Source organism: Penicillium cinerascens (genome assembly GCF_028974065.1).
Source record: "Penicillium cinerascens strain IBT 15544 chromosome Unknown contig_24_segment0_segment0, whole genome shotgun sequence".
Lineage (NCBI taxonomy): Eukaryota > Fungi > Ascomycota > Eurotiomycetes > Eurotiales > Aspergillaceae > Penicillium > Penicillium cinerascens.
Window position 1 is genome coordinate 29,913 of NW_026695290.1, and position 27,514 is coordinate 57,426.

The 27,514-nt window shown below is 49.7% G+C and overlaps 14 protein-coding genes across 14 annotated transcripts; 6 read left to right on the forward strand and 8 right to left on the reverse strand.

Moving 5' to 3' along the window:
• Positions 1 to 138: 138 nt before the first annotated feature.
• N7498_003076 (glycoside hydrolase family 55 protein) lies at positions 139 to 4,104 on the reverse strand (the record flags this gene model as incomplete). The annotated part of the gene is made up of 1 exon (XM_058450138.1): positions 139 to 4,104. The coding sequence occupies one exon, from the start codon at positions 4,102 to 4,104 to the stop codon at positions 139 to 141; it is 3,966 nt and encodes a 1,321-aa protein (XP_058309600.1).
• Positions 4,105 to 4,836: 732 nt separating this feature from the next.
• N7498_003077 (uncharacterized protein) lies at positions 4,837 to 5,067 on the reverse strand (the record flags this gene model as incomplete). Its single annotated transcript, XM_058450139.1, has 1 exon — positions 4,837 to 5,067. One exon carries the CDS (start codon positions 5,065 to 5,067, stop codon positions 4,837 to 4,839), a length of 231 nt encoding a protein of 76 aa, XP_058309601.1.
• Positions 5,068 to 5,318: 251 nt separating this feature from the next.
• N7498_003078 (CFEM domain-containing protein) lies at positions 5,319 to 6,240 on the forward strand (the record flags this gene model as incomplete). The annotated part of the gene is made up of 2 exons (XM_058450140.1): positions 5,319 to 5,705; positions 5,767 to 6,240. 2 exons carry the CDS (start codon positions 5,319 to 5,321, stop codon positions 6,238 to 6,240), a joined length of 861 nt encoding a protein of 286 aa, XP_058309602.1.
• A 1,347-nt stretch (positions 6,241 to 7,587) lies between these two features.
• Positions 7,588 to 8,511, forward strand: N7498_003079 (uncharacterized protein; the record flags this gene model as incomplete). The annotated part of the gene is made up of 1 exon (XM_058450141.1): positions 7,588 to 8,511. The coding sequence occupies one exon, from the start codon at positions 7,588 to 7,590 to the stop codon at positions 8,509 to 8,511; it is 924 nt and encodes a 307-aa protein (XP_058309603.1).
• A 726-nt stretch (positions 8,512 to 9,237) lies between these two features.
• On the reverse strand, positions 9,238 to 9,579 carry N7498_003080 (FAD-dependent oxidoreductase; the record flags this gene model as incomplete). Its single annotated transcript, XM_058450142.1, has 1 exon — positions 9,238 to 9,579. The coding sequence occupies one exon, from the start codon at positions 9,577 to 9,579 to the stop codon at positions 9,238 to 9,240; it is 342 nt and encodes a 113-aa protein (XP_058309604.1).
• A 2,621-nt stretch (positions 9,580 to 12,200) lies between these two features.
• On the forward strand, positions 12,201 to 13,259 carry N7498_003081 (sterol desaturase family protein; the record flags this gene model as incomplete). Its single annotated transcript, XM_058450143.1, has 1 exon — positions 12,201 to 13,259. The coding sequence occupies one exon, from the start codon at positions 12,201 to 12,203 to the stop codon at positions 13,257 to 13,259; it is 1,059 nt and encodes a 352-aa protein (XP_058309605.1).
• Positions 13,260 to 15,751: 2,492 nt separating this feature from the next.
• N7498_003082 (uncharacterized protein) lies at positions 15,752 to 16,872 on the reverse strand (the record flags this gene model as incomplete). Its single annotated transcript, XM_058450144.1, has 3 exons — positions 15,752 to 16,116; positions 16,216 to 16,721; positions 16,766 to 16,872. The coding sequence occupies 3 exons, from the start codon at positions 16,870 to 16,872 to the stop codon at positions 15,752 to 15,754; spliced, it is 978 nt and encodes a 325-aa protein (XP_058309606.1).
• A 982-nt stretch (positions 16,873 to 17,854) lies between these two features.
• On the reverse strand, positions 17,855 to 18,037 carry N7498_003083 (uncharacterized protein; the record flags this gene model as incomplete). Its single annotated transcript, XM_058450145.1, has 1 exon — positions 17,855 to 18,037. One exon carries the CDS (start codon positions 18,035 to 18,037, stop codon positions 17,855 to 17,857), a length of 183 nt encoding a protein of 60 aa, XP_058309607.1.
• A 312-nt stretch (positions 18,038 to 18,349) lies between these two features.
• N7498_003084 (uncharacterized protein) lies at positions 18,350 to 18,964 on the forward strand (the record flags this gene model as incomplete). Its single annotated transcript, XM_058450146.1, has 1 exon — positions 18,350 to 18,964. One exon carries the CDS (start codon positions 18,350 to 18,352, stop codon positions 18,962 to 18,964), a length of 615 nt encoding a protein of 204 aa, XP_058309608.1.
• A 641-nt stretch (positions 18,965 to 19,605) lies between these two features.
• Positions 19,606 to 21,160, reverse strand: N7498_003085 (phosphoesterase-domain-containing protein; the record flags this gene model as incomplete). Its single annotated transcript, XM_058450147.1, has 3 exons — positions 19,606 to 20,684; positions 20,772 to 20,916; positions 20,978 to 21,160. 3 exons carry the CDS (start codon positions 21,158 to 21,160, stop codon positions 19,606 to 19,608), a joined length of 1,407 nt encoding a protein of 468 aa, XP_058309609.1.
• A 2,452-nt stretch (positions 21,161 to 23,612) lies between these two features.
• Positions 23,613 to 23,858, reverse strand: N7498_003086 (uncharacterized protein; the record flags this gene model as incomplete). Its single annotated transcript, XM_058450148.1, has 1 exon — positions 23,613 to 23,858. One exon carries the CDS (start codon positions 23,856 to 23,858, stop codon positions 23,613 to 23,615), a length of 246 nt encoding a protein of 81 aa, XP_058309610.1.
• A 41-nt stretch (positions 23,859 to 23,899) lies between these two features.
• Positions 23,900 to 24,737, forward strand: N7498_003087 (DUF202 domain-containing protein; the record flags this gene model as incomplete). Its single annotated transcript, XM_058450149.1, has 3 exons — positions 23,900 to 24,242; positions 24,307 to 24,590; positions 24,645 to 24,737. 3 exons carry the CDS (start codon positions 23,900 to 23,902, stop codon positions 24,735 to 24,737), a joined length of 720 nt encoding a protein of 239 aa, XP_058309611.1.
• A 296-nt stretch (positions 24,738 to 25,033) lies between these two features.
• On the reverse strand, positions 25,034 to 25,900 carry arp2 (hydroxynaphthalene reductase arp2; the record flags this gene model as incomplete). Its single annotated transcript, XM_058450150.1, has 1 exon — positions 25,034 to 25,900. The coding sequence occupies one exon, from the start codon at positions 25,898 to 25,900 to the stop codon at positions 25,034 to 25,036; it is 867 nt and encodes a 288-aa protein (XP_058309612.1).
• A 578-nt stretch (positions 25,901 to 26,478) lies between these two features.
• Positions 26,479 to 27,149, forward strand: arp1 (scytalone dehydratase arp1; the record flags this gene model as incomplete). Its single annotated transcript, XM_058450151.1, has 4 exons — positions 26,479 to 26,530; positions 26,582 to 26,637; positions 26,690 to 26,731; positions 26,790 to 27,149. 4 exons carry the CDS (start codon positions 26,479 to 26,481, stop codon positions 27,147 to 27,149), a joined length of 510 nt encoding a protein of 169 aa, XP_058309613.1.
• Between the last annotated feature and the right edge of the window lie 365 nt (positions 27,150 to 27,514).

Consider the following 27,514-nt stretch of genomic DNA (forward strand, 5'->3'; position numbering starts at 1 on the left):
TCGCATTGTATTTACAGCTGATTGTTCATCATCTACTTCGAAAAGACATCTCCTATATCTCAGCCGGTTAGCGATGTATAACCTGGTAAACATTCCCCCTCTTCCCACCCTCCATTCAAGCGGGAGATAGTTTCCTCCCTAAATCTCACAGGTAATCTTGGTCAGATCCTCAAACTTATCATCTTCAGCCTTGAAATCCTTTCCAATACTCTCAAGGTCATCCGCCGTGAGCGCGCGACGCGCGGCAGCCGCCTTCGCGAAGTTCTCGTCATCTCTCAGACCACCGCCCGCGACCAAGTCTAAGAGAACCATAGGGGCGGAAGCCGGGTCAGAAATGATACTCTGAATGCTAAGAGCAACATTCCCCGCAGCAGCGACGGTTTCAAAGACGCCGTCCAGGATTTCCAGTTCGGGGCTGATGTCGTCCAGGAAAGGGACAAAGGCGAAGGCAATGCCCAGAATCTCGAGAATAAGTTTGATCTTGTCCTTCTTGGCCTGTTTCTTGCCGATCTCTTTGACATTGGCCATGGAGGTGACGGCCTGCTGGAGCATAAAGACGGGGAGTGAGAACGTTTCGAGTAAGTCTTGGGAGGCACCATTCCAGCCGCCGAGGTTGAGTTGTATGCTTCGGGCCATGATGTTGTTCTTTAGCTTTCTAACAGAGGGCAGAGCGGTGGTGATAATGTCCTTGGGGTTTGAGACGTCGATCTTGTGGGAACTGACGGCCTGGGGGATGTTGATGTAGCGGTAGTCGGTGCCTGAGGAGCACTCGCCGGGGCGGCAGTGGCCGATCTGGTGAACAGGGCCGCCCGTATCACCGAACTTCACCCAGGTCTTATCGATGCCGTAGGTTGATTCGAGCTCGCTATAGAAGCCGTCCGCGTCTTTCAGGGTATAGGTCATGGTGAACATCAACGCGCCCAAAAGTTGACTGTATCTGAACGGGCACTGCTGGGTCGAGGTCGGGCCGTAGAGTGAGCACGTACAGTCGAAATACTTGTTGCCGGCACCACCTTCAGGTTGGCTGGGGGTGGAGGCCGCCATGAATTCGTTTAGAGCGTCAGGGACCATGTCCCGGACATATTCCTGGTAGTATCCGAAGTACTTGTCGTAGTCCACGTTGGTGGAGGTGTAATTTGCCATGGTGTTGTTTAGGGTATAATAGAGGGTGCCCAGGGCGTAGTATGGCATGCACTGGTTCGGGTAGTCAGACGCGGCCACGTTGAGACTGTCTACTGTGGTGTATGTCTGGCTCAAATCGCATTTCCAGGTCGAAAGGCACGCGGGATCGATGGAGTTGTCCGGGCACGAGAGGATCTGTGGCTGGTAGTCATCCAGATAGCCCGCCAGGGCACTCCAGAAGGGATGCCTAAGGCCCTGAGTGTTGTCCTTGGCCAGAATGATGTCGTTGTCCGCCGTGTTGCTGATCATTTCCACAGATCCAATGGTGATCAAGTTCCAGAAATAGAGGCCCCCGTTATCGCCCGCGTCCAGGACCAACCGCTGTTGACAATTCTGTGTATCAACACACTCCTCCTTATAGTTATCGTACCAGGAATACAGACCTGCACCGGCGACGGTCAGGTTGGTGTTATCTTTCATGATGACGGCCCATGCGATATCGCACAACTCAGCCGTCGCATTGCAGGTGGAGTCGGGAAAGGTGGGATCATTCGTGAACAGGCCCACAGATGCGTTAAAGGGCCCAGGAGACTCGGTTGAGTCCGTGGCTTGGAAGTAGGGCGACTCAGTTTGGATCATGCCCGCAAACGTGTTGGTGGCGTTGACGAAGTTGTACTGATACAGAATCGAGTGCTCCGAGGCCGTGCCGTACATCCAGGTCGGCCCGGAAGTCGACTCGAGGAGAAAGCCCCGGGCCACGGCCACATTTATTTGGGTGTTATCCGGGTCATCAATGTCGTGGTCGGCCACCCACAGCCACATATTCTCGAAATAACCGTTGGACCCTTCCGTCATGTGCAGTATCATAGACGCGGCCACACATGCCGATTCGATCGACGCGCTGGCAGGACACTCTGCCACCTGTAATTTGGAGCCGTAGGCGCCCCCAACCCGAAAATGGGAATCCCATATACCCACGGAGCCCTGGGTCTCCGCCTTGACGTTCCATTCCACCAGGATCAACCCTGGAAGTTCCCCAATGGATGTGAACAGGATGTCGCTAATCTCCACGGTACCCATATCTCCGGCGTTGCCCACCTGGATCATGGGCTTGGGATCGGTCATGTCGGCGAAGTGGTCTCCTGATGCCACGAGCTGGGACCAGACCTGGCCGGTGATGCGCGCGTTGGGCGGGATGACGATCGTTTCAGTGATGAGGTATGACCCAGGAGGGAAATAGATCAGGTTGTCCGTTGTGGCTAGGGCCAAGGCCGCAACAATGGCCGCCGTATCATCCGTCGATCCATCCCCGGTGGCGCCGTGGTCCGTGACGCTGACAATATCGTCTACTGACAAGGTCTGGTACTGAGGGCGGCTTTTGTAGAAGTAGTTGTCCCGGTAGATGATCATGTCGGGAGGGTCGGCCAAAAGAGTGTCAGGTGGGGTCTGAACACTGACGGAATAGGATCCAAAGGACTGCGATGACTGGTCCTTGACATTTCCAATAATGACAAAGTCTAGGTCTCTATTTGCCAGGTCGAGGCTGCTGCCGTCCGAGAAAGAAATGATGGTGTCAACCGCATTAACTCCGACATTGTCCAGGGTTATGATGCTGGTATTCAAGATGCTCGACTGCTCAAAGTTGGCCTGGATAGCAATGGGAGTCTCATCGAACAAACTATCCAGGATGTACGTTGACCCTGCCTGCTGGCCTGAGGGATCCGCCGGGTTTATCAAGCTGATTCCCACCGGGGCGCTCGACAAATACATTCCGGCCCAAGTCCATCCCCAGTCCCAGATCAGACAAATATTGGCCGTGGTTTGACTAGCGATGGAGAAATCTCGGACCGTGTATTGCTGATTGCCCCCGTAGATTCCATACTGGCCTCCACTGATCACACAGCCCGACATGAAGCCACCACTGCCGTTCTCAGTGTATATCCCCATCTGAGTGGTCTTGGAGTCGTCACTAGCCGTTATGTACACATTGGTCAGCGAGGTCGCTTGAGCCACCTGCCAGTGGAGTCCAGCCGCATAGGCTGTCGTAGTCTCCTCGATGTCGATGATGAAGTTCCGGACTTGCCGATAGAAGTTCGACTGCTCTATATACCACTCATCCCCATTGTCATTGGGGATATAAACATCGCTTTGAATGGCCCCAAGGCCAATGAAGGATGGTGAAGTCTTGATGACTGGAAGATCGTTGGCATCTCCCACGAGTTGAGAGTAGTAGGACGCGTCGATGGGAGAGGAGATGAGATAGGTGCCGGGAGGGAAATAGACAAAGATGCCCTTGGTCGAGGACGACTCGCAACCCTCCTCGCAGCTACCGCCATAGGCAATGGCGGCGTTGATGGCATCGGTATCGTCGGTCACACCATCCCCCTTGGCGCCAAACCGGGGGTCCGTAACGTCGCGATAGACCGGGTAGGACGAGTCCCATCCCATAGGGGGCACACCGTGGTCCACCAGCGACGGCCAGTAGCTGGAGGATGTATCCCGTTTGGTCCCCGTAAGGCCATTGGGCATCTTGGTCAACTGGCTGTAGCTCTTGTGGAGAGTTCCATTGGATAGTTGCTGTAATGCGTGGTGCTCGGCCAAGAGGGCCGCCGCGGTCCTCAACATGCCATCTAATACGGGCGCCATGGGTTCGCCGGACCTTTTTCGCTTGGACGAGGCCTCCCCGGATCGTCGTGTCTTATAGGTGTTGCGTTTTGGGTCGGCTACCCGGTAGGCGTTGTACTTGGATTGCTGAGCTATGGCCGATGCCACCAGGTTCTGGGCTTGCTCTAGGGCGCTTCTCGAGACATTGAGGGTCCTCGATGCATTAATGTAGCTCGAGCTGGCATGATTTGCGAGGGCCCGCCGTTGATGCCATAGGTGAAACGGAGCGTCTGCGCGATGGGTCGCAGCAGCAATGAGGCTGAGAAGGTAGAATAGGAAAAGTAAAAGGGTGAGATTCTTGGGGAACAAGGCCACCATGGTTATTTCATAGTCACAAAGGATAGGCGAAAAAAGAGAGACCGAGGGGTGAATGACCGAACAGCTGAATAAGTTGGAAAGTTCCAGTGTCCAAAGACCGATGAATGACTGAAAGGATTGAATGGATTGAAAAATGCAGTGGCTCTGCGCATCCACAAATCACCAAGCACTAGGGTGTAATACTTATAGAGCCGGTACTCGTTAAGTCGGGGTCACCCGAGGCGAAGACATGGCGGTTGAGTATCCGTGCCTCCGTGACTCCTGCTAGTTGAGATCAAATCCGATAAGGGGTGTATTCCGACGGGCATGAACCGGAGACCGACTTTGGGTACATCCCGGTAGACTGGTACTAGTCCCTAACTCCCTTAATAGTCCCTAGTGCTGTTCCTAGTGCTTAGTCCCTGCGGCCCTAACCGTCGCTACGGAGTACGTCGGGTTCCACGGTTCTGCCCTAATCCCATCTTGAGGAAGTACACTGCGTACAGATTCTGTATTACAGCCCTCTAGGGATCTAGTGAAGCCGAACCTCCTTGATCCGTTTCTATTTTTTTTTTTTGCTTAGTTTTCAAGTTTTCAATTATTTTCCATTGCCACACTCATTCTGCTTCTCCCCTGGCTGTGTTCGGACGCCTCTTGTTTCATTCTCTGTTGGCTCCCAAACCAACCATCCAAGATGCAATCCGTATCCCAACTTTTCTTACTTGCGTTGGGGTCAATGCCCCTCACCTTCGCTCAGCTCGAGACCATTGGCGTGACCACTTCCGGTGTCAGCGCGACTAGTAGTACTACAGCATCGCCGACATCTCTCCTCTCATCGTCTTTGTCAAGCTCGACTTCGTCGACCTCGACTTCGCTCATTACGCCAACGCCTAATACCACCACCGCAGCCTCCACGTCCGGAGACCCGTTGGTCCTCACCACGGTCTTTACCCAGCCTTCAGGATGTAGCGATGGGGTGACCATGGTGGCATCCTGGGGAACTGAGCTATGGCAAAACATCATTAATCCGGTCCCCACTTTAACGCTCTCATCCTGCTATCCCAGTCAATTCTACTAAAGCGCGGTGGCCACGTCGACGTTGCCCCCGTATAGTCAGCTGGTCTGCCCCCAAGAATGGGAGACGTATAATGTCACCGAGACGTACATCATTTGCTGCCCCAGGTATGTGTTTTGTGTTGCGCCCTTCGGGTGGAGAGAAGATGCTGACGAGAATAATGTGGCCGACCTGTAGACGCTATGGTCTCTACGCTCCGAACTACCAGAACGCGACCCGTCCTGGGCTCGGGGCCGTCTGCATATCCAGCATCTGGCCCTCGGTGCTGATAGACATCACGAGCTACGATTCCACGGCTTTTGCAACCGTCATCCCGGCGACCGCTGGTGTGAATGGAACCTTGGTATTTGCGACTGCGTTTGATGGCACTCCGGCGACTTCGGTGGCCAATTCGACTTCCACTGCTGCCGCTTCCACCGTCCCCGTCACTAGCAGCATCACTGCTCCTTTGACCCTCTCTTCTACTTCTACTACCTCCATCACTTCTACCAGCTCTAGGACCGGGACTGCCAGCCTGACAGCAGTTTCTCAGCTCCCTAGCTGTGGTGTAAGTCAGCTGCCGTGACCAAAAAAACCTATTGACTAACCCTATATTGCTAAATTGCTAGCAAATCTGTTTCGACAACATGCTGGCCAGGTATGAAAGCCTTGGATGTAGCACCTCAGACCCATCCTGCCTCTGCCGAAACATCAACTTCTACTATGGTATCCGCGACTGCTCGAATGCGGCCTGTGGAATGGATGTTGCCAGCACCGTGCTTGCTTTTGAAAGCGGTTACTGTACATCGGCCATTGCAGCTGAGACCACTTATCCAGTCACCACCACAGTCACGGCGACGGCGACCCCGACGGCCGTTTCCAATCTCTCTACATGCGGCCAGACCTGCTTCTACAACATGTTGGCCCAATATGCCACCCTCGGGTGTAGTAGTACAACGGACGCTTCTTGTCTCTGCGAGAACATCAACTTCTACTATGGCCTGCGCGACTGTTCCGATCAGGCCTGTAACACCGACGAGACCACCGCCGTATTGGCCTACGAAAGCTATTACTGTGCGGCAGCCACGGCCTCGAGCAGTTAGAGGAGTATTTGGGGGGCTTCGTGTTTTGTTCATGTGGATTGCTAAGGGGAAGGGTGAGAGTTTCCACACCATTGTGTATTGTATTGATTTCGAGTAAATTTGACTACCCTGTCATGGAGACATCGGATCGTAAAGCGGGTTTACAATGTTACATACCATTGTCCTGTATGTTGTACTTCGTAGGGGGGCTGGAGACTTGTGCGGTGCCACTGTATTGTTCTCGGTTCCCTCCAAATCTGGTCACCCCTCCCGAATGCCCCAAATCGCTTGGCACGACAACCCTGTCCTCTCCACGGGTTTGTAAACGAAATGATCTGTTCTGCTCTGTCTCTTCGCATCCCTCGGATCACTTGGATCACTCATTTCCCGCTTTAATTAAATGGCAGGTCCACCAACCTTGCGAAAGTAGCCCTACCAGTTGCCTCGAAGCCCAAGCCGTCCGGACGCCCGCCGGGAATGGCCCCCACGACCCTCAGTTTTTGACGGCCTCATGTTGCACCGCCGGCGCATTAACCAGATGGAGGGTCGATGGACCCTTGGATATGGAGCTGTCATTTAAGGCGGATGATCCTGATTTGATCGCGGAAGGAACGGCACGGCGATAAGGCAGGGGCTTAATTTCGCTCATTTAGTGCGAGAGACCGGTACTGCAACGATTCAATAGATCCAGGGACCAAAACAAGCCTTGAAGCCACGAAGGCTGCAGCTAGATATGCATGAACTCTCGTCTACAGCACAAGGTCTTTAAACCCTCCATTTTACTCTGGATCCGATTGGATCTCCTTGTGTCTTCCCTCGGATTGCTCGCTTAGAAAGGACTCTCTCTTTGCTCAATTTGGCTAATCACGGAGCTACCATGCCTTCCGATCAACATTCCGACCGAGAGGGGTATTCATTTCGCTTCCAGTAGTATGATCAGAAGGTGGGAGGATCGTGATAATTTCCGGATGGCGACATGCCGCCCCGAGGAGTGCTCGTATCGAATCCGAATCCGCCTAACCACGGGGAGAACGACATGTCGATTGATTGTGCGATTGAGTGATTTAGGCCGTAGACTCAAGTACCCAAGAGGGATAGTACTGTAAGAATCCCCATTTCTTTCTCCTTTTTTTTAATCCAATCCAGGTTAGTTCACTGTTACAATGACCATCACATTATTTAGCAAACCGCCATCTTTTCCTCTTGTTCAATTTGAAATTTCTCTCATTATTTCGCTCGCAATCGCTTCTCTCTGTCACTCTCTCTCTTGCAATTTCCGTTATTTTCCAATCTATCACTCATTTTTTCCCATTTTTTATTTCTCACTTATTATCCAAGACGCTCTCTTGACCGTATGTCATCTTTAAAATGAGGCTCTTCAATCTCCTTCTCCTCTGGTGCTCTGTCCTATCCACCTACGTCCTTGCCAACAACCGCTCCCTTCCTTACGAGCTGATATACTTCTACTACGCGTACAAATTCCAATGGGAATCCGGAGTCGAAAGAACCATTGCTGTCGGGTGTGCCCCCTCCAGCAATAAGGGCGATATGTGCTATTTCGATCAATTCGTCAAGCATCTGATCGAAGATAACTGGCCCTACAATCCTCCGACAGCTGATCACACCACGACCCCCGGCAAGGATCAAGTAGCCGCAATTACGCAAAAGATCACAAGCTCAGGGCGGTACTATTTGAAACAACTGATGGCTCAATTCAGCCATGAAATGCCCTTTACAGTCGTCCTGGAAACAATTCTAGACGCCGCCAACACGGCTCTCAACGTGGAAAAGTACAAACCATCGAATGCGGATATCAAACAGGCGATTAAATCGGTTCAAACTGCTCAAAGCGAACGTTACGAGACGTACGCAGGGATCGAAGATGAGGCGCTCCAAATGACTATTCCGGCTGCTGCGTATGACTATGTATCCAGTGATGGGAAAGCAAATTACGATTGGTATGAAACGCTAGAAGATATCGACAAGGCGGTATATGCTGAAAAAATCACCAACGCGCAAGGGGAGGAGTTCAAGGCAGCAATTCTGGACTTTTCTCAGAATATTGATGCCAGAATTTTTCCTACCCCCACTGATGATGAAATAGAGCTCATAAAGAGGCAGGGGATTCTAGAACATCTCCGAAATATCCGGGTGATGGGTACCACGGTCAACGAGCTCAATAATCATGTTGTTGCAGAATCTGCTGCAAGTGGAGATTCTCCCAGAGCCCCATCCTATTGTGGTTCTGACGATGTCGAATTCGCATTCTCGGATGGCTCAAACTCGGAATAGGTTAGATCCACTGGCTGGGTAAAAATCGGATGTGGAGGCTATAGTACCGAATTGACTTTTGATATTTGAAGGATATCCATGTGATGGGATGGCGAATTTTTTATGGAAGTTGTTGAGATGTAATACAGTATCTAGGGGGAGCAATGGCGTATGTCAGCAATTGAGTAATATTGAAAATATATTAAGAAGATCTTATATGACCCCTGAGGGAAAGTGGAAAGCCTTAGCCTGTTCAGGTGGTGAGGTTAAAAGTCCATCTGAAGTTTTAGCTGGTTATCGCGAGCCGCGGCATCTATCATCTGACTGTTCTGGATCGGGTCGGCGGCAAAAACCGAGTCAATACATGGGCTGAAGTAGAACCGATCACTCCGTCGAGCTACTATTACAACGCACATTTATCTTATGAAAATGAGAGTCTACAATAAGAGCCTTGTGAAAGGTCTGTTGTGCAGCAATTGCAATAAGACACACCTAACCATAAAGTTTTTGACTACAGGCCTTTACACTGCGATCAATGCCTGTCTGATGTTTGGGGCAATTTCTGGTCATGTCAAATACTATCTGTAAATTGTCCGCTCACGATAGTAAATGCAAAATGCCCTACTGGGACGTGATCGACAAACAAGGACGTCATATTCGGCCCTCGGCTAGTATTGGAATAGTGACTGAGGAGTGATTAATTCTTTATAAATATACCTATGTTACATGGACTTAATATGCCAATGATTACAGCGCGATCAATTCGCATTGCTCAACCAGTTTCAACCCAAAGCTCTTAATACCCCCCTGCCAACTCTGTTCGATCGCCGTTCTCGCAAAACCACCCAAGCTAGCCTCATAATCCCCAATGGCAGCCTGGTCTATCCCATCAACACCACCAGCCAACGAAATCCGACGTGCAAGATCAGCCGCATCCCGTAAAGCGGTGTTGGCACCCATCACACCCTTCGGAGGCATGACATGAATCGCATCGCCGAGCAGAGTGACTCGACTAAAAGGCTCCCAGGTCGTGATCTCTGGCCTCGCAGACAGAATCAATCTAATTGCCGATTGACTCGAGTCCTGCATTTTGAAGATAGCGCGGAGTGATGGGCTCCAGGACCTGATGAGCTCATGAGAGATATTGGCTGATTCTTGCGGACTTATATTCCATGATCTTTCTCGGGTGATGAGGAGTTGCGAGCATTGCAAGCAGACGACCCAGTACTTGTTGTCGCCGAATGTGGCCGTACGTTTCCTCCAATTTTCTCTTACAGCGACCATTGCTGATGCCGATATCCCTTGAAGCATATGCCGAAGTAGCCGATACCACCTGTCTCTTGAACATCTGCTGTTCCCCATATGGTATGATATAGCTTCTATCATATTCGTGGCTGGCCAACCGGCTGATCAACAATAATAATCAATAGATTCTGCGGAACGACTTGTGGTGATGGATGCCAAAGTGGCAGCAATGCTGTAAATGAGCCGTAATATATGACTTTGATCAAAATCCTGAGTGAAAAATATTTGACTAACTATAAAATGTAGTTCTTAATCTGGTAGTTCGAGTGAGACAGTTATATCGGTTACTACGAATCCTGGGACTATCAACACCCGTGATAACATACTTCCATCCGATATCAATGTTTCTCCGTGGACGGTAGGTACTTATAATTTCCGACAATTTGGTGATTAATACTGATACCCTAACCCTTAGAGGTGCGGGTGGAGGTCCACGATCTTGGATCCACAGGGCGGGTGAGTGCTAGGTCTAGGCAAACTAATTCGAACAACCAATTTATAGAGCCGCTGTTTATATACCTTATCTCACTTATCACCTATCCCTTGATTATATTCCCTTCGGTGCCTAGCAAACTTAGTCTAGCGTAAGTATATTAAGCGCGTTATCTCATGAGGCAGTTATTTAAATAGGAAATTGCTGTGGTGAGCGAGGAAAATGTGGCCGAAAAGGTCTTATGCGCTCTCCAAGCTACCTTCACGAAGTTAGTATATCTATATTTGTGCAGTGTCCGCAAAGGGAAAAGTGGCAATATGATTTTAGAACTTGATAAAACTAGTCGAGACTCTACTTTCTCTATACTTATAGTAGTTACTAAGGAGCTTACTTAATGCATAGGGAGACCTATACCTTAGTTATTAATTGAAAATTGTCTTTGGTAAATATATAAAGCAAGACTTAAACAACTTTGGATTTCGGGTTGAGGCAGACAGTATCAGAATTTACTACCACCTATCTGTGCATCCTCCTTTCATCTGATCTCCCCTTTGTTTCTCAACATACTCGCCTACACCTTTATTGATCTCTACTTAAGCTATGTTACTAGACAATTCTATACGTGCCTATGATAGTCGGATATATATTGCACAAATCCTCAGACCAGGTCGGGAAAGTTAGGTGCAGTTAGTAAGGTAGCAAGTGAGGCTGATTAATGTCCGACCCTCTAACCATTAAGGAAATAAACCACTGCCATCGGATTAATCTAATATCTCCCAGGATTTTGGTGCATAATCTATACATTACGTAAAGCTTCTAATTCAACATGGAAGCATCCTTTTTGTCGCATCTCACCGCCTTTCAATTTCCAAATATAGCTCTCTCTTTACCTGTTTACCGCCTCTTAGCACCTATTCCATTTTTTCCATAGCCATCTTTACTAATACAGGGGGGTGTAGTGAGGTAGGAGAGTATAGGAAATTCATGTAAGCTACAGTGTTATACGTAAAGCGTTCGTCTCGGAGTTAAAAAAGGGTATATTTTGAGAAAGGATTGTTTATGCCTTATTTCTCCGTCCCTGGTGCCAAGACGCTAGGCTATATGAGGGAAAATCACCTGAATACTAAGTCAACTTCTTACGATAATAGGTTACATGCTAGTCTCTCTAATGTACATGTCTGAGCGATTCGTATTATTCTTCACGCGTTCCCCAATTCGACCAATGGTTGTAGCTATTGCCGCCATCACCCTCATCCTCGTCGAATCACCCGTTTCCAAGGCTCAAGTCTTAACCAAACGATGGGTTGTGTTCAATCCTCCACCGCGACCGTATAAAGAGTCTTCAAAAATAATGAGTTTATCATTTGGTGCTAGAAATTTGCATAGATTTGTCCGGCTCTACAGAATTCGTTGGCATATATTGTTGTCAAAGTGGTATGTGATCTATCCATGCATGCACAACTTCCGTATATGTGTGTACAATGGAAGATGGCGAGGGAAGGAAAGAGAGACCAAGGCGTCCACGGATCCATTCAACATGGTTTTCATTTCTGTTTAGGAAATAGATGCGAGGTGCTTTAAGCTTTGTGATGGGGATTGGGGGATAAACGAATGGTATAGGGTTTCCCCGCTCTCGCGACCCCGAGAAACCCCGGGGCCGAGGCAGACTGCCACCACAGACAGGCGGTTTGGCCAATTATGAACATTTTTTTAATTTCCTACGCAAGAACGGCGTGACATATCCTAATGTCCTCTATTTGTATCGTGGGGGCAGATTGGTGGGGTGGAATTTTTGAGCGACTAAACACATGCAACAGGTGCAGGGGCTCGCAGTCGTCGATCTCACATGAAGTCTCCACCACGCATCGTACCGAGCGACTTTGAGCTGGCCCAGGAATATAAGATAGAAGGATGTATAGATTTAGTTCTCTGTGTCTCGTTTTTTCTTTCAATGCAAAAACAGCAGCGAAATATGGCGACCCAAACTATTACGAAAAGCCACCCTCGCGATTCTATGATATCCACCTGGCGCGATGGTGACCGATCACAATGGACATCCTCCCACTGGCTGCTTGATCTGCTGGGTACACACCTCAAGCCCAGCGACGGAGAAGTGCCTGTCTTTTCTAAGAAAGAAAAGATCCCGTCCGTGCGGGAATGGACTGTCCATCTGTGGATCCTGCTTCACGGTTTGATTCCGCACGTTCTTCAACAAGCATACATGATCTATAGTGGGCGGACCCCCCACCCGATCGTTGTCTTTTTGTTGTATAGCACAACATTCTATGGGACCGGTATCCATCTAGTACAAGTAATTCGCCGCCTCGGTTGGGTCTACGGCTTCCTGGACGGAGATAAGCATGAACGGGACGACATCCCTGATGTTGGTGTGGGAAGGGTTGCGACGGAACTGCTTTCCGTCCCGACACTTCGCCTGGCTATGTCTGTCTACCTATCGTATCAACCGGAGAAGCTCCCATTATCTTTCAACTGCGGCTGGCTGGCGCTCGAGATTGGACTCTACAGCATTACGGTAGACTTTTGGTTCTATTGGTATCACCGCTTGATGCACTCGGTGGCCCCGTTGTGGAAGTTTCACCGCACGCACCACCTGACGAAACACCCTCACCCGATGCTTGGTGCATATGCCGACCATGAGCAGGAGTTTTTTGATATCATTGGCATCCCACTCCTTGCGTACGGTACTCTCAAGCTGATCGGCATGCCCATGTCGTTTTACGAATGGTATATTTGTTATCAATATGTGGTCTTCTCTGAGATCATCGGACATAGTGGTCTCCGCGTTCATGGGGGCGCACCCTCCACTGTCAACTGGATACTTGAGTTCTTTGATGCAGAGTTAGTAATCGAAGACCATGACCTGCACCACCGCTACGGATGGAGACAAAGCCATAATTACGGGAAGCAGACCCGTCTCTGGGACCGCATATTCGGCACCTGTCGTGAACGCATCGAAGGCCATAAGGCTAACATCGACTACGAAAATCGTGTCACATTCCCACTGTTTTAAAGTTTCACATTAGGCAAAATGCAGCAACACAAAACCACAATTTATATTTCTTAAATATATTGAGTTACATGAAAGTTCCACGGTCGCCAGTTTCCTAGAAATGCACATTAAAAATTGTTTGACAAACGGGTTGTGGTGTAATGGTCTTCCAAAGTTGGTCAGTTTCGGCGCGGGATCTAAGAAACCGACCGCGCTAAGCGCTTTCAAATGATTGTTATATACCTTTGTTTTCTTTCACTATAGCCCAAGACTTTCAAATTTAATACGCGCTTCCTTCGCATACAATCTCTTAAAGCCTGAATTTTATTTAATGTACATATAGAGGTGGTAGCGGGCGTTTTAATTTGCGATTGCACGTAACGTTAGGATCTAGGACCTTAATTACTCACCTATCCTGTAGCGGTTATTAACTATACTGTAGAAGAGAAACGGCCCTAGTGAGATTCTAGGGGTACCCTGTCATCCGGCCGAAACACCATTTACATGGGCCTAAATAGACAATGACGCATACCATTCCGGTTTTACGATTCTCCAACCGGTATTTTATGAAATAAATATTTCTTCTAGTTCCCTACTCCCCGGCATGAAACACGGTATCTCTGCTTTTACTTTTCTCCGTAATGATCGGAGAAACTGTAGGTAGGCACAACACAACCCCCCAGATTTCAGAACAGGAATGAATCTCGCGCGATGTTCGATGCAAGTTAGCATGGGAAGAATGCCGAAAACGGAAGGTTCGCTGCGACGGCCAACAGCCACGGGTCGGAGTTTGTACCGAGACAGGTAACGTCTGCGTAATTGACACTAGGCGTTCAACAAGAGGTCCGAAGAAGCGTCTTCTGAAAGGAATCCAAGCTGGTAAGTTTGGGACTGACTGGAAAAACAACATGGACTGATGTCAGCGCATTACGAAACTGAAGCAGAACTACAGCAACGCCTCGAAGATCGCGAAGATGGAAATAATCCGGGTGATAAATACGTTGACTCAGAGAGCCAACCAGATCGAATCACTGCGGATTTGACTACAGCCTCCAGCATGATTTTGTCATGCGAATTTCAGAATGACTTACGAAAAAATGATTCACTATACAGTCAAAACCAGGATCAAGCTGATACCTGAATTAACATATCTCATACAGGCAGACCTGTTAGCTGAACCAAATCCTAAAGACTTACAAAAAGTGAGATAGATAATAATTTCAACCAATTGCAGGAATCAATTATATTTCGAACGCGTTCACCCTTCCGCGGCGTTCATTCAACAGCACCATTTCATTTCCTGGGATCGTCAACAGAATTTAACGAGCTCCCAGCGCTGCCTGAAATTTGCCTTGTGGGCGGCAGCTGCGCGGAGATTGCCCCAATATCACGAAATCGGTAATAACATCTACCGACAGGCAAGACAGACTCTCAAGGATTTAGAGCTTGGAAACGTGTGGTCCCAGTCAGTTGCCGTTGGGCAAGTGCAATCGTGGGTACTTGTGGCACTATATGAGGCTATGTGCATACGGCATCAATCGGCGTGGATGAGCATTGGGCGTGCGTGCCGGTTGATACAAATCTTATGGGCTTCACAAAATTGATTGCCCGGAAGATACCACAAAGCTCTCGGGGGTTGGCCAGACCAACAACATAAAATTTGAAGAAGAACGGAGGCCCTTTTGGATGGTATATTATCTTGATCGTTATTCGGCACCAGGCATAACTGGCCAATGGCGTTTAACGAACTTGCGGTAAGTGAATTTGGACACAGTCATGGATCTGTAGTTGACGTGGTTTAAAGGTATGCACGCGCCTCCCTATACCCGAGGATCAGTGTCAAGCAGGCGAAACCAGCCTTGGTGGGTTTTTATCGGAAGAGATTTCTGCCGATCCTAAAACCAACACGTCATCTTTTACTGAATTGTTCATCTTCATTACGATCTGTGGACGCTGCTTTATCACATAAACAACAAACAGCCGTAGAGCCTGTCTACGGCGTTGTCTCCCAGGAATTTTTCGACCGGCACCAATGGCTTCATTCGCTTTTGATGAAGAGCCTTGGAGTTGGGTCTCTGCAGTCTGGCCCTCATGGAATTTTCGTGGACCCTACGCATCTTTTCGCAATATTGGTGGCTGGCACATGATATATCTTTGCAGTATTTCTGAATTGCTGGCATGGGGGTCTTGGGAAAAGCAAATGATGGTTGAGTGTCAGCACCAAAAACGGGTAGCCGCGATGGAAATTATCGACCTTACGCAGTATCTAGACGAAGTCAGTATTCTTAAGGTACGATATCAAGCTTGGGATTTATCTGCAACAGGTTCTCACCTAAAAAGGTCCATCCATCGACACCATATCCGGTTTATTCCGCTGCAGAAGTTTTAATGGATCAACATCTTCCAAATATGTCTTATTATGAGCCCCAGGTGCGAAAGCTCATCGCAGCTCTCATCAATCTGAGGCCCATGAGCGATTCTGCAGACTATTTCTGGAACTACTAGAATCGGTCTCAAAGAGGAAGATGAATCAATGAATCTATTACCCGCATCCCCTCACCACCTTCACCCGGGTTCATATTGAATCTCGCCATAAAAGGCAACTCATCCTGTAAGAGCTGCAACTCGTATCTGTTCACCACGGTGGCGACGACCTTGGTCAGCTCGATCATCGCCAGGTTCCTCCCAACGCAGCCCCTGCCGCCGATCGAGAATGGCTGGACGCATTTCATGAGATTGGGAAGTTGCTTCTTGTCGAACCATCTGTCAGGGTGGAATTCGTCGGGGTTGGAGAAGAGATTCGGGTTCCTGTTGAGCTTTAGAATTGGCGCGGAGACGGTGACGCCTCCGGGAATGAAACGGCCACATATGGTTGCTCCTTAGGCAAGCGTCATGCGCGGGAAGCCGATAGCGACTGAAACATAAAGGGGGCAGCGACTCATCAATACACGTCCGTATATAGGGGGATGCCATTAACTTGTCAAATTCTGATGCGTTCTCGTCCGCAGCCATGCCCCCTCGAGCTCCCGGCGAAGTTTGCGGAGCGCTAGCGAGTGTTTTGCCAGCAGGACAACTGTGTTTGTCAGTCCGCTGGCTGTAGTATCGCTTCCGGCGTTGAGAACGATACCTGCTTCCGCGACCTGTTTGCCGTAAGGCATCGGAGAGCCCTGGCCCTTGCAGGCTTCTTCAAGTTTGGAGAAAAAGTGGAACCGGCCTTCCTTACCGGATTTGATGCACATATTCGCCTTATATGTGCACATAGCTCTGAAGTCTCGTAGTGACTTAACTCCGTGAGCTTGAATGAGGCCGAAGACGTTCTTGATGAGAGAGGCAAGACCTATCCTGACCTGGCCATGAAGGCAGCATACGTGGTTGTATTGTGGAACTTCTGGACGATCTTGACGGAATGAGTCGAGCCGTCTTATCTCTCGCAGAAAGTGAGGTCGTCGCCTCTCTGCAGGATGCCGAACGGTTGCGAGAACGCTAGGCTGGAAATGGCATCGAATGTAAGGAGATCGAACCAGTACCTGATGTTAAGATCCTGGGCCAACCTCTTGTCCAGCGCCATGATAAACTCGGTGAGGACTTGGTTGATAAATTCTTCCATGGTCAGCATGTAATTATGGCTGAACATGTGGCTTATGGTCTTTCTCTTCCTTGAGTGCTCAACTCGATCGATTGAATTAGTAACATCGTGGTAGTCGGCGGCAATGTTGTCGTAATAAGGGGCCTTTATGATCGGACATTCATGCCCATATATGTCTTTCAAGGCCCGCAGATCCGTGAATGAAACATGATGGAGCTGGATTCGTACAACCGGCGCAAGGCGGCGGTATGGATTGTGTATTGCCTCGAGCAGGTTGTTTGTCCACCGATATCGGAAAGCCCGCAAGTCTGAAATGCCAGCGATGCCAGGAGAAGGGAAGCGCTGCAGCTTCTTCTAGTCCACGAAATATTCGATAATGGGTAGAAGAGCAGGAATATGGTGGTCCCTGCCGCAATGAAGAGTAGAAACGCCATGGCAAGGCTGTTTGTATCGGCTTGGCGAAGTCACAAAACGGCTTTGTGTCAAGAGTGTGGCAGTAGCCTTGACCCGGAAGAGTGAACGTCTACTTATGAGCAAACGTGTTGCGAAAGGTTCAACATCAAACACCGGTCAGAGAAGATGGCATCGTTTCCTCGTCGTTCCATCTGTCCCCATATTTGTACGCATGTCCCATGCACAAAGCCCACCCATAGAACAGAACCAATCCACCAGCACTCCTGCGGCCGGCGGGACATCTCGCCGCGGCATACTCCATGTCGTTAGACGACCGCGGCGAGGAGTGATTCCGGGGCTGGACAGCGTTGTTTCCTATGCGGGAACTCGCGGCGGTGCGGTTCTGCCTGCGACAGTGCGTCGACCGAAGCACTCCTGATCGGTCGCTCCTACGGGATGGCGAGTTTTGAATGGCGCTCCAGCCGCGCTACTTCTTTCCGGTCATGAGTGCCATGATGGGCCCGGGCCAACCGCACAGGACACTGTGGATCCGCGGGAACCGGGATCCACGAGGAAAAGACTCCACAGTCCGAGGTCTTCCCCAGATCCCAAATCCCAACCATGGGTGGGCCTGGGGTCACGTATCCCCACTCCTCTCTCGATTTGTTTTGGGTCGGACCAACTCCGCGGCCTCCTGCGCTTTAGTCGCCAGGTATCTTGAAATATAAACCACAGTAGGAAAGCCGCCGCGAGAGTGGTGCCTCCGCGCGCTGAGAGTCTGCACGCGAGGATCGGAGATGATACGGCGGCGCCACGCCATGGTCCAGGGTACCGCCTTCCGGAACCAGCTGGCCTCTCATAGACTGAATGCCGTCTGAGTGCCTTTCGCAACCATACTTTGCATGCTTCAGGTTGCAAGCCCGCCCTGAACTCTAGTGGTGCCATGACATGAGCTTCATCCCCCCGAGCTTCATCCCCCCCCCCCCCCCCTGAAGCCCGTACATAATAATATGGCTGCATGCACCCACTCGTAACCTCCGTCCAACCCTTTTTTATCATCGATATTGCGGGCACTGAAGAAGCCCATTTACTATTGATCAGCACACTCTGGACAGTATTCACCTTTTGCGATATGTCCCCTCTCAGGACCCGATTCGAGAGCCGTCTGCAGGGCAAGCTCCTGGTGAATCTTATCACCGTGGTCTGCTCCGTTGCCTTCTCTCTCTTTGGCTACGACCAAGGCGTCATGCCCAACTTGATAGGTACCAACAACCATTTTGGCAAGACCTTCAACCACTCGGACGCCGGCCTGCAGGGCACAATCATGACCGTATATGAGCTCACAGCGTTCATCGGCAGCATCACCGTCATCTTCGTGGGTGACTGGCTCGGCCAGCGAGGGACTCAACTGTGGCATCTACATGCACTCCCCGGGGTCATCATCCAATGCTCGTCCAGACCAGGAGAGACTGCTGTGTATTTGGCGAACAAGAGATCACCGACACTGACAGTACCTTCCTTGGGAGTCAGTTGGTGGCCAGTTACATATGCCGATTATGGCTCTACTGTCTACTGTCATCGGAAAGGGAACCCCGTCGGGACCGCGGAAGAAGTCCTCTGCGAAGTGCAGATATACCAAATCTTGTGGACAGCTCAATATTCTGTGGCGCCCGTCTTCCTCGGTGTAATCAATTTGGCAAAAAGTTTTATTTCCCTGATGATGCTGGAGAGATTCGCCACATGTTAATCATGGTGGCACACCAAGTGGTGACCTGCCTGTGAATCTGAACCCAATTCTGCTATGTTCTTTCAAATATAATAGGCACTGGAATTGACTAACGTAATTCCAAGCTGAATGACGCATCCAAGCGAGTGGCGCACCCCTAAATACCATAGTGAATGCAATAGATTACAATATCATATCTTAGCAGCGATAGGTTCTTACAGAGTCATCTTATATTTCTATGTTCTTTATAATATATCTCGCGTATTTTTAGGACCGTGATATATACTGATTTTTATACCTAAGGATAAAAGTGTGCCAAGGGATCAAAGAGAAATAAATTTTCGTTGCTGAGATATAAGGAGTTGAAATGTCGCATTTACTATGGTGTTTGCGGTGCGTCACTTGCTTGGATGTGTCACTCGGCTGGAAATTACGTTATGTCAACTTGTACTCTTATTGTTTTAACCGAATAGAAGTGGTACCTTTAATTATTTCTCATGACTGATGCTTCACCTCAAGCGCAATTCGTAGTGAAAGAACAAGAGAATTGTAATATTTGTATTAAAGCACAAAACGATTTTGCTTTTCTAGGAACGTGGATATACCCGATATAATCAATTATTGCAACCGGGAAAAGATCCCCTTATATAGGCTGGCTGTGTTTACAACAGACCAAAAAATGCAGTCACGATAACAGCGAAGCTAGTGAATGGAATAGCCGGATTAGGGGCGGCACCGGTGCTCGAAGATGCAGCGGCAGAGCTAACACTGGTGGTCGTATTCGTATCGTAGCCGATGGTACCGGTAGCATTGACTCCAGAAACATAGGTCTCACCATTGCGGGAGTACGCAACACCAGTATCCAGACCATACGCGGCATCGTAAGGGAACGGCGATGAGTAGTTATAAGTCGGGGCACGGCCCTTGTAGGCTTCGACCACTGACTGGAGAATACCGTATCCAGCCGAGCACGAGTCATTTGTGGTTGGTACAGGCCAGTTGGAACGGTACTTGGAGTAGCCCCAGCGCTCCAGCGGGCCGGGCAGAGACTGATTCAGCCACAGGCTGTTAGCGTCGACATCCCAGTTTGTGTAGTTGACCTTGTCGGCGACAAGCTTGAACAGATTGGCACCACAGTCCCAGCGACCAAGCGAAGGCAAGCCCCAATTGGCCTCGACAGATGCGATGCTGGAGTAGTGGGTGTATACTGTGTCATCCTTGGTGCCAACCATGTCCTTAGGGACAGCACCGCCCAGTAGAATAGTGAACACACGATTGCGGTCGTTGTAAATCTCGGATTCAGGGACGTTGTAAGTCTCGGTTTCATCGAAAGTCAACAGCAGCAGAGTATTGTCCCAGAAGTAGGTGTTATTCATTAGATTAGACACGAAGCCTCGGAGCCAGTGTGAACCAAAGGTGATGTTGGTGTCGTGGGCATCGTTGGTCATATTGGGGGTGATAAAGGCCCACTGGGGCAGCTGCTTCTTGTTCAGGTCGTCGTAAAACGAAGTGAAGTTCTTGATCAAGCCCAGAGCAGTGTCGTTGCTGGAGATCTGGTCAAAGGACACCAGGGGGTTGTGCTTGCGCATATAGTCAAGCGCATAAGTCTCCTGGTTGGAATAGTTGTAGCCCTGGAAGCCTGCATAGGGCATATGCTGCTCGTATTCGCCCCATGAGATACCCTTGGTGTTCAGCAGATCAGCGATTGTCGACACGTTGGACGGGATGTCGTGGAACAGATCTTATATTCAACATTAGCTTTTGACGGCGCTAGAAAAGCCTTCCGGAGAAACTGTAGCTAATCTTTCCTAGAAGTAGGTCCGCTCACCATTGTCCATGCCGTAGTTATCACCACTAGCAGCGGCAACGTAGTTAGGCTGAGATGTGTGGCCGACACCATAATAGTTGGTCAGCGTAATGCCCTTGCTCGCCAACCACTGCTGGTCAGCATTGGCAGCAGCGCTGCTGTAGTCCTGTGACGAGGTCAGTAATTTTGACTCAAATCCACATAGGACAGCACACGACAAAACATACGACATTCTCGAGCCAGATCTGGTAGAAACGGTCAAAAGCCTTGCCCTTAACGTTAGAGGTCCAGGTTTGTGGCACGGTAGTGGCCTGAGCTCGTTCAATTGCGGCCAAAGCAGGCTCTGTCGTAGTTATAGTCGCACCACTAGCCAGACCGGCCACTACAAGAAGAGAAGCAACAAAAGCCATCTAGGGCAAAGCAGCGGGGGTATATCGGGTGAAATGGAAGAAGTTGCTGGTCTAGAAAACAAAAAGCCCGACTCCTCTCTTTTATAACTTACTAATGTAGGCATCGCACTTGGTTTAATCAATGCGACCGTGCAAATTACTCGCACGTGGCCGGATTTACCAGGGAGGGGCAGAGCTAATCACCATCGCGGATCGATAACACGTTCCCGAACTGTCTCAAATATTGGGAGGAAATTGGCCCCGCTTTCGGGGCCAATTTCCGGGAGTTGGTAAAGTATCCACCACGATTGACGCGTGGCCCCTCGGCTCCATAATACAAGCCTTGGAGGCCTCTGGAAATGGTCCCATAGAGGACACCAGCCATCCATCAGTGGGACCTTGTTCCTGCACGTGCATCTCGCTACCACCCTACAGCGGCACCTCAAAAGGGTTTAGCCCGGAGATCGGTTAGAAACACGACATTTTACTGCTTTCCTGGTTGGGATTACGGATAGACGGCTAACTAGACTGCGTTATAACCCAACCCGCATGCGCGCTATGATTATCAACCCGAACCCGAAACTGCGCGGGTTATAGACTGACGTATTCGTTAAGCGAGCTGCGAATGTAAATGAGCTACGCACCTACCTACCCTCTATATTTCTATGAAATTTATACTACCAATTCCCCTCTTTGCATGATTTTGGGTCACTGCACGTAGCCTAAGTATTCTTTGCATCTTGGCACATGAGTTTCGTTAAAAAAAATTTAAAAAAATTTCATTTTTCCCTTGCCAAGCTTTTCATTATATATTATCTTACACTCTCTCACGGTCATCTAGCATGCTGCAGTGTCAGCTGATCTACGGAAGACTAAGATTCTAGACAGCCCGCTGTATCGGACTCTAGAGACTATTTCCCCTGGTACCTATATTTCTTAAGGCACTACTGATAATACACTCAGTGTGAAGAGTCATGGTGGGGCGCTGGTTTCACCGTTATTCCCCTGAACAAAATGTCATACAACGCCAAGACCACTGTCTGTTGCTCGCCAGCGCACTATATAGTAGGGGAAACGATCACACGTATAGCCTTAGTCATAACCAGGCACTAGCCTATTACACTTCGAACGCTAAAGATCCTAGAATCTCTACCTCTAGCCCTTAAAGCTTTATAGAAGATCGTGGAATTACCCTAAGAACTTAAAAGTTAAATGACTAAATCTGTATTAGAAGAGAACAAAACATGTAACGTTTTTTAAATATGATTAGCGTAGCGTATCGTTTCTTCGCAAATGGTTAGCGCGATCGGCCTCTAGGTGGATACCACGCTGAAATTGGCCAACTTTAGAATACTATTATGCTATGACTAGTGCGTTAAATGATTCCTAATATGTATTTTTAGGGTTCTAGCAACTGTGAGATTGTTATAATGATTAGAATATACAAGTTTATGGTTGTGTGTTGTTGCTATAATTTGGCTGCTGGCACAGGGGAAGTATCTAGCCGTTGCCATGGAGCTTGGAATTTGTTGCCCGAACATCCTCTATATACGCCTAGTTTCTGGGAGACCGACCTTCCGATAGGCGTGAAGCTGATGTCGATCATTTCATATCTCGCCTATCTCTACAACGAGTTTCTAGTCCAAAGCCTGTTGAAGCAGGATTCTGATACACCAATGCTGCGCTGCTGGACGTCAACTCTGACATCCTCTCAGCTATTTTGACCCTAGGCCAACAGTGGGAATGATCCGTTGACATTAACGGAGACTTCACCTGGACTGTGAGCAGTCATTTGGACCATCTATTTGTTTACCACTAATCGTTTTTTTCTTAGGCGCGTGTCTATGGGTTTTCCTGCGCCGGCGTGTTGATCCGAGCATTGCAAACAGACAAGTTCGCGCAGGTCAGCCGATATTGTTTTCTAGGTCTCGATCTGCCCTTATTCGCAATTTAAGCGTATTCATTTCACATCTAGAGACCATAGCCCGTTCAGAACGGGGTCCATCTTCGTTGCTCAGGCATGCGACAACCGTTTTCTCTAGCACCATTGATAAAATATTAGAGCCGAGATCAGAACCTTCCTTTGACTTTACCGACCTCGATACGATCATGAACTTTGACCTCGATAACCGCTTCTTTTTGGATCTTCGGGGAATGGACTTGCTTGAAACCCCGAGTTTCAGGGTGGCCTTTGATGAGACGCTTTCCTACAGAGAGCGGCCAGATTTACGATTTACTGGTTAAGCACTTGACTTCGTTTCTATTTCTAACCTTGCGGGTTTTCAATAACGTCATTAGTCCCAGCCGACTACCTTACGTTAGCCATTCAATCCAAAACATATAGTAAACAAATAAGGGAAAGAGAACGAATTTCAACAGCATTGACATGACTCGTTTGAAAAGTGCGATGTCAACATCGACCCCGGAAATTATGCAAACCGCCATCCGCATGCGGTGATTGGCGGTGGTTACCCTATGCAGTATAACCAATTGAGCCGCGCCCGTTCAAACTCCATTTTATTTGGCCCTGTTCCTCTTCATCTTCTTCATCCTCCTCGTCCTCATCCTCATCCTCATCAGGACCCTCAACTTCGGGCGGTGAATTGCGGGGTTTGACATGGTCGCCACAGGCGGCTCTAACCGATCCGGGGACCTGTCCGACCACACCCCGAACGCAAAAGCTTGCTCGGATTGCTTGGACCACTTGCCCCAAGGCCATGATCATACCACGATGCTCTTTACGGTGGACTACTCTTCACCATGACCGATCCGCCGACCCAGTCCCAGCCCCAGGATCCTGAACGACTCGCCAGCGCCGTCTTGAGAGCGACTCGACCGCCTCCTCCCCACGATTGGGAAAATGATCGGGACGATCGGGAAGCGCTCGAGCTGCGTGAGATCCAAACACAGGAAGACCATGAGTTAGACTACTCCTCCCCGTCCGCCTCATCCGGCGAGGAATACCGCATTACCCGACGGCCCTCCCGCGCCAGTGTTCGACGGCCGCGCGTCGAGCGAAAGGGAGCGTGGCATAATATCTGTCGCTTTTGGACGCACCAGATCACTCTGACGGTGCCCCAGAAGAGCAACCGCGACCACTTTGGTGAGTGATGAGGTACTCCAGGTGTGAAGAGTGGCACGGACAGCCTGTACTGACGGGATTCTAGCATTGGAAAGAACATTCCTGGCTTACATCCGCACCTCGGTTGTAATCGCGATGCAAGGGGTTCTAATCGCGCAGCTTTTCCGCCTCCAACAATCACCCACATCCGAAGACCGTCTGCAATTCTACAATGTCGGTATTCCGCTCTCGGTCACTTGCCATTGTGTGGCTGTCGTAGTGGCCCTGATCGGAGCCTATCGCTTTTGGAGGCAGCAGAGTGCAATTTCGCGAGGCAAAGTCCACGCCGGAGGATGGGAGCTCAATTGGGTCGGGATATTACTTTTTGCGGTAGGTGAATCTTCCCGTCACGGATAGTCCGACCAACGCAACTAATGCGTTTAGATCATTTTGGCGACACTGGTCATTTCCGTTGCGATCATCGTCGAAATAGACACGAGCCCTGCGGCTCTCCTACGGCAAGTTCTACACCGATGAACAGTGATCAGCGCAGTCCACCGCAGTCTCAGAAGATGATGGATGGGGAAAGCCATCCATCTCCCCTTTTTACGCCTGACGAACATTTTGTCAGCGATGAATTGTCCCCATAAGTTAACTCAGAGATCCGTTTAATGCACCTCGCCAAGTGGCAAGGTTGTCAATGCAATATTACGAATGCTCAAATGCTTTGCTTGTATTAAGCTAGACCTCTCAAATGAATAAGATTACGGTGCCGCAATTATCAACATCTGCATTTCACCTGCATTTCCACAAAACTCTCCGACCACGGCAACTTAAATGTTGGCACCGCCGTTCAACGGCAAAATTTGACCTGCACAGAACGACGAATTAGCCAGAATCCCGAGTCCCGTTGTCGCATTCCACCACTCACCGTTGACCCATTCTCCTGCCGGACTGGCCAGGAATGCCACGACGCGGCCAATGTCTGCCGGCACACCGCACCGCTTCAGAGGACTGCCGTTGGCCAGGGCTTGCTCGATCTCCTCGAGCGACGAGTTCTGGTTGCAACCCGGGGCATAGCGCCACGAATTCTTCAGCCACATGTCACTCTTCACACCGGCGGGGGCGATCGCGTTCACCGTGCATCGCTTCTTTCCAAAGTCGGCCGCGAAGCAGCGCGTGAAGCCCTCCACGGCGCTTTTGCTGCCCGCGTACAGCGAGTGTCCCGGGACACCCACGCCCGCAGCGATGGAAGACATGAGCACGACGCGTCCGCCCGGCTGGATGTAGTCGTAGGCGTTCTTGGCAACGAAGAACTGAGCTCGTGTGTTCAGGTCGAAGACGTCGTTGAAATCAGCCAGTGTCGTATCCTGGAGAGACACGAACTTCTCGGTGCCCGAGTTGGAGACGACGATGTCGAGTTGGCCAAAGTGTGCCACCACCTGTCGGAACAAGTTTTCGATGGCCTCGACCTGAGTCAAGTCCGCCTGGAAGGCGGCCGCATGGACCCCCTGCGCTTCAATCTCTTGCACCATTTTATCGGCAGACTTGGAATCCCGAGCAAAATTGATGGCCACGGAGGCACCCTTCTTTGCCAATTCGAGGGCAATCCCAGACCCGATACCGCGACTGCCGCCTGTCACAAGGGCGACCTTGCCTGCAAGCTCCGCGGGAGCGGCGTTGAGATTCGTAGCAACCATCTTCGCCTTTCAGTTGAATGTGCGGGAAGGTGTGGAAGGTGTAATACCGAAGCGATGGAAGATAATCTGATTTTACCAAAAGACAGATTAGACCGCACGGAAAAAAGGACGGTTAAAATCGAACAATTGGTTCCCGAAGAATACGACAATGTGATGGTGCCTGGCTGAAATCAGACACCTTTTCTTGTTCCTCATTCTATCGAACCAGTGAGAGGACATATTCGGGCTTGGTTCAAGTGGATATTCCATGCATGAGCAGGTCTCCGGCTGCTCTAGAGTCCACTTCGTTTGGTTTTGGCGATGTGAAGATGTGTAGATTACCGCATGCGGAAAGCCCCTCATCACGAAGCGGAGCTACGGTTTCCACTGCACGTCACATCTTTCGGTCTCGGTTGCATTCTTGTCTTCTTGCAGATGGAGAGAAGACTTGGAATGTGGACCGCATCCGGAACGCCCAAGTCTGGGCCAACCCTAAGCCACGGACCGGCGATACCTCCCTGGAACAAGCCGATAGATATACCAGAAGGCGCGTTTCTCGAATTCTATCCCTTCGCAAAACGTCTCATTCCGCGGTCAATATGTCTCCCGCCGTGAAAATCTCCGAGCCCAATCTGGACATCAGCTTCCAAGGTCGGCTTCCGTTACCCATAGGATTCAAAACGTGATGATTGACGATGACAGACTACCTCGTTCTCTCCAAGCTGGTCTTTGACTGGGCCGATAGCTACGATGCCAAGGTAACTTACCGGATTTCCAGGTTTGATTTCATGACTGATCATTCTCTTCAAGGATTGGGACCGCCTCCGCAGCATCATCGCCCCGACGCTGACGGTAAGCTCTTCTGGCGACTGAATTCAACGGCCACAAGACTCCTGGCTAATCCAAATAGGTGGATTACACCAAGATCGGGCTCAAGAGATGGGATGACATGTCTGCGGAGGACTACATGGCCATGGTGACACATCCCGGCTTCCTGGGCGATCCCACTATCAAGACGCAACACCTTCTGGGTCAAAGCTGGTGGGAGAAGATTTCCGACACCGAGGTCATTGGCCATCATCAGCTGCGTGCCGCGCATCAGGTGTACGAGACGGTGGATCTCCAGGAGGTCAAACTGCGCGGTCACTCGCATGCTACGAATGAGCACTACTACCGCAAAGTGAACGGGGTGTGGAAATTTGCGGGCCTGAAGCCAAATGTCAGATGGAACGAGCTGCGATTTGAGGAAGTCTTCCGAGGCTTGGACTGAGATGACGACCCCAATGACCCAGGCACGGTTGTAAAGATGTGCAATTGTCCAACAAATAATGGATATCTGTACATTGGTCTGTCTCGAGATGATCATGAATGGAATATAATATACAGAACTCGTATAATCAATCTATTCTACGGTACTCTAAGAAATACTCCTCGGTCAAGCGGATCGGACACTTGATATTCTCTCTCACCCGGCTTCGAATGAATTCTCTGTACCAGATGTAGTTGTCCCTGCCACGTACCCGTAGACACGCAGCTATTTACCTGATATTTATCTCCATGGCTTAGTCGTTGTATTCTCTAATGCTTCAATGTTCAGCCGATCAATCCTCGCCTATATTCAATGCCCTATGAAAT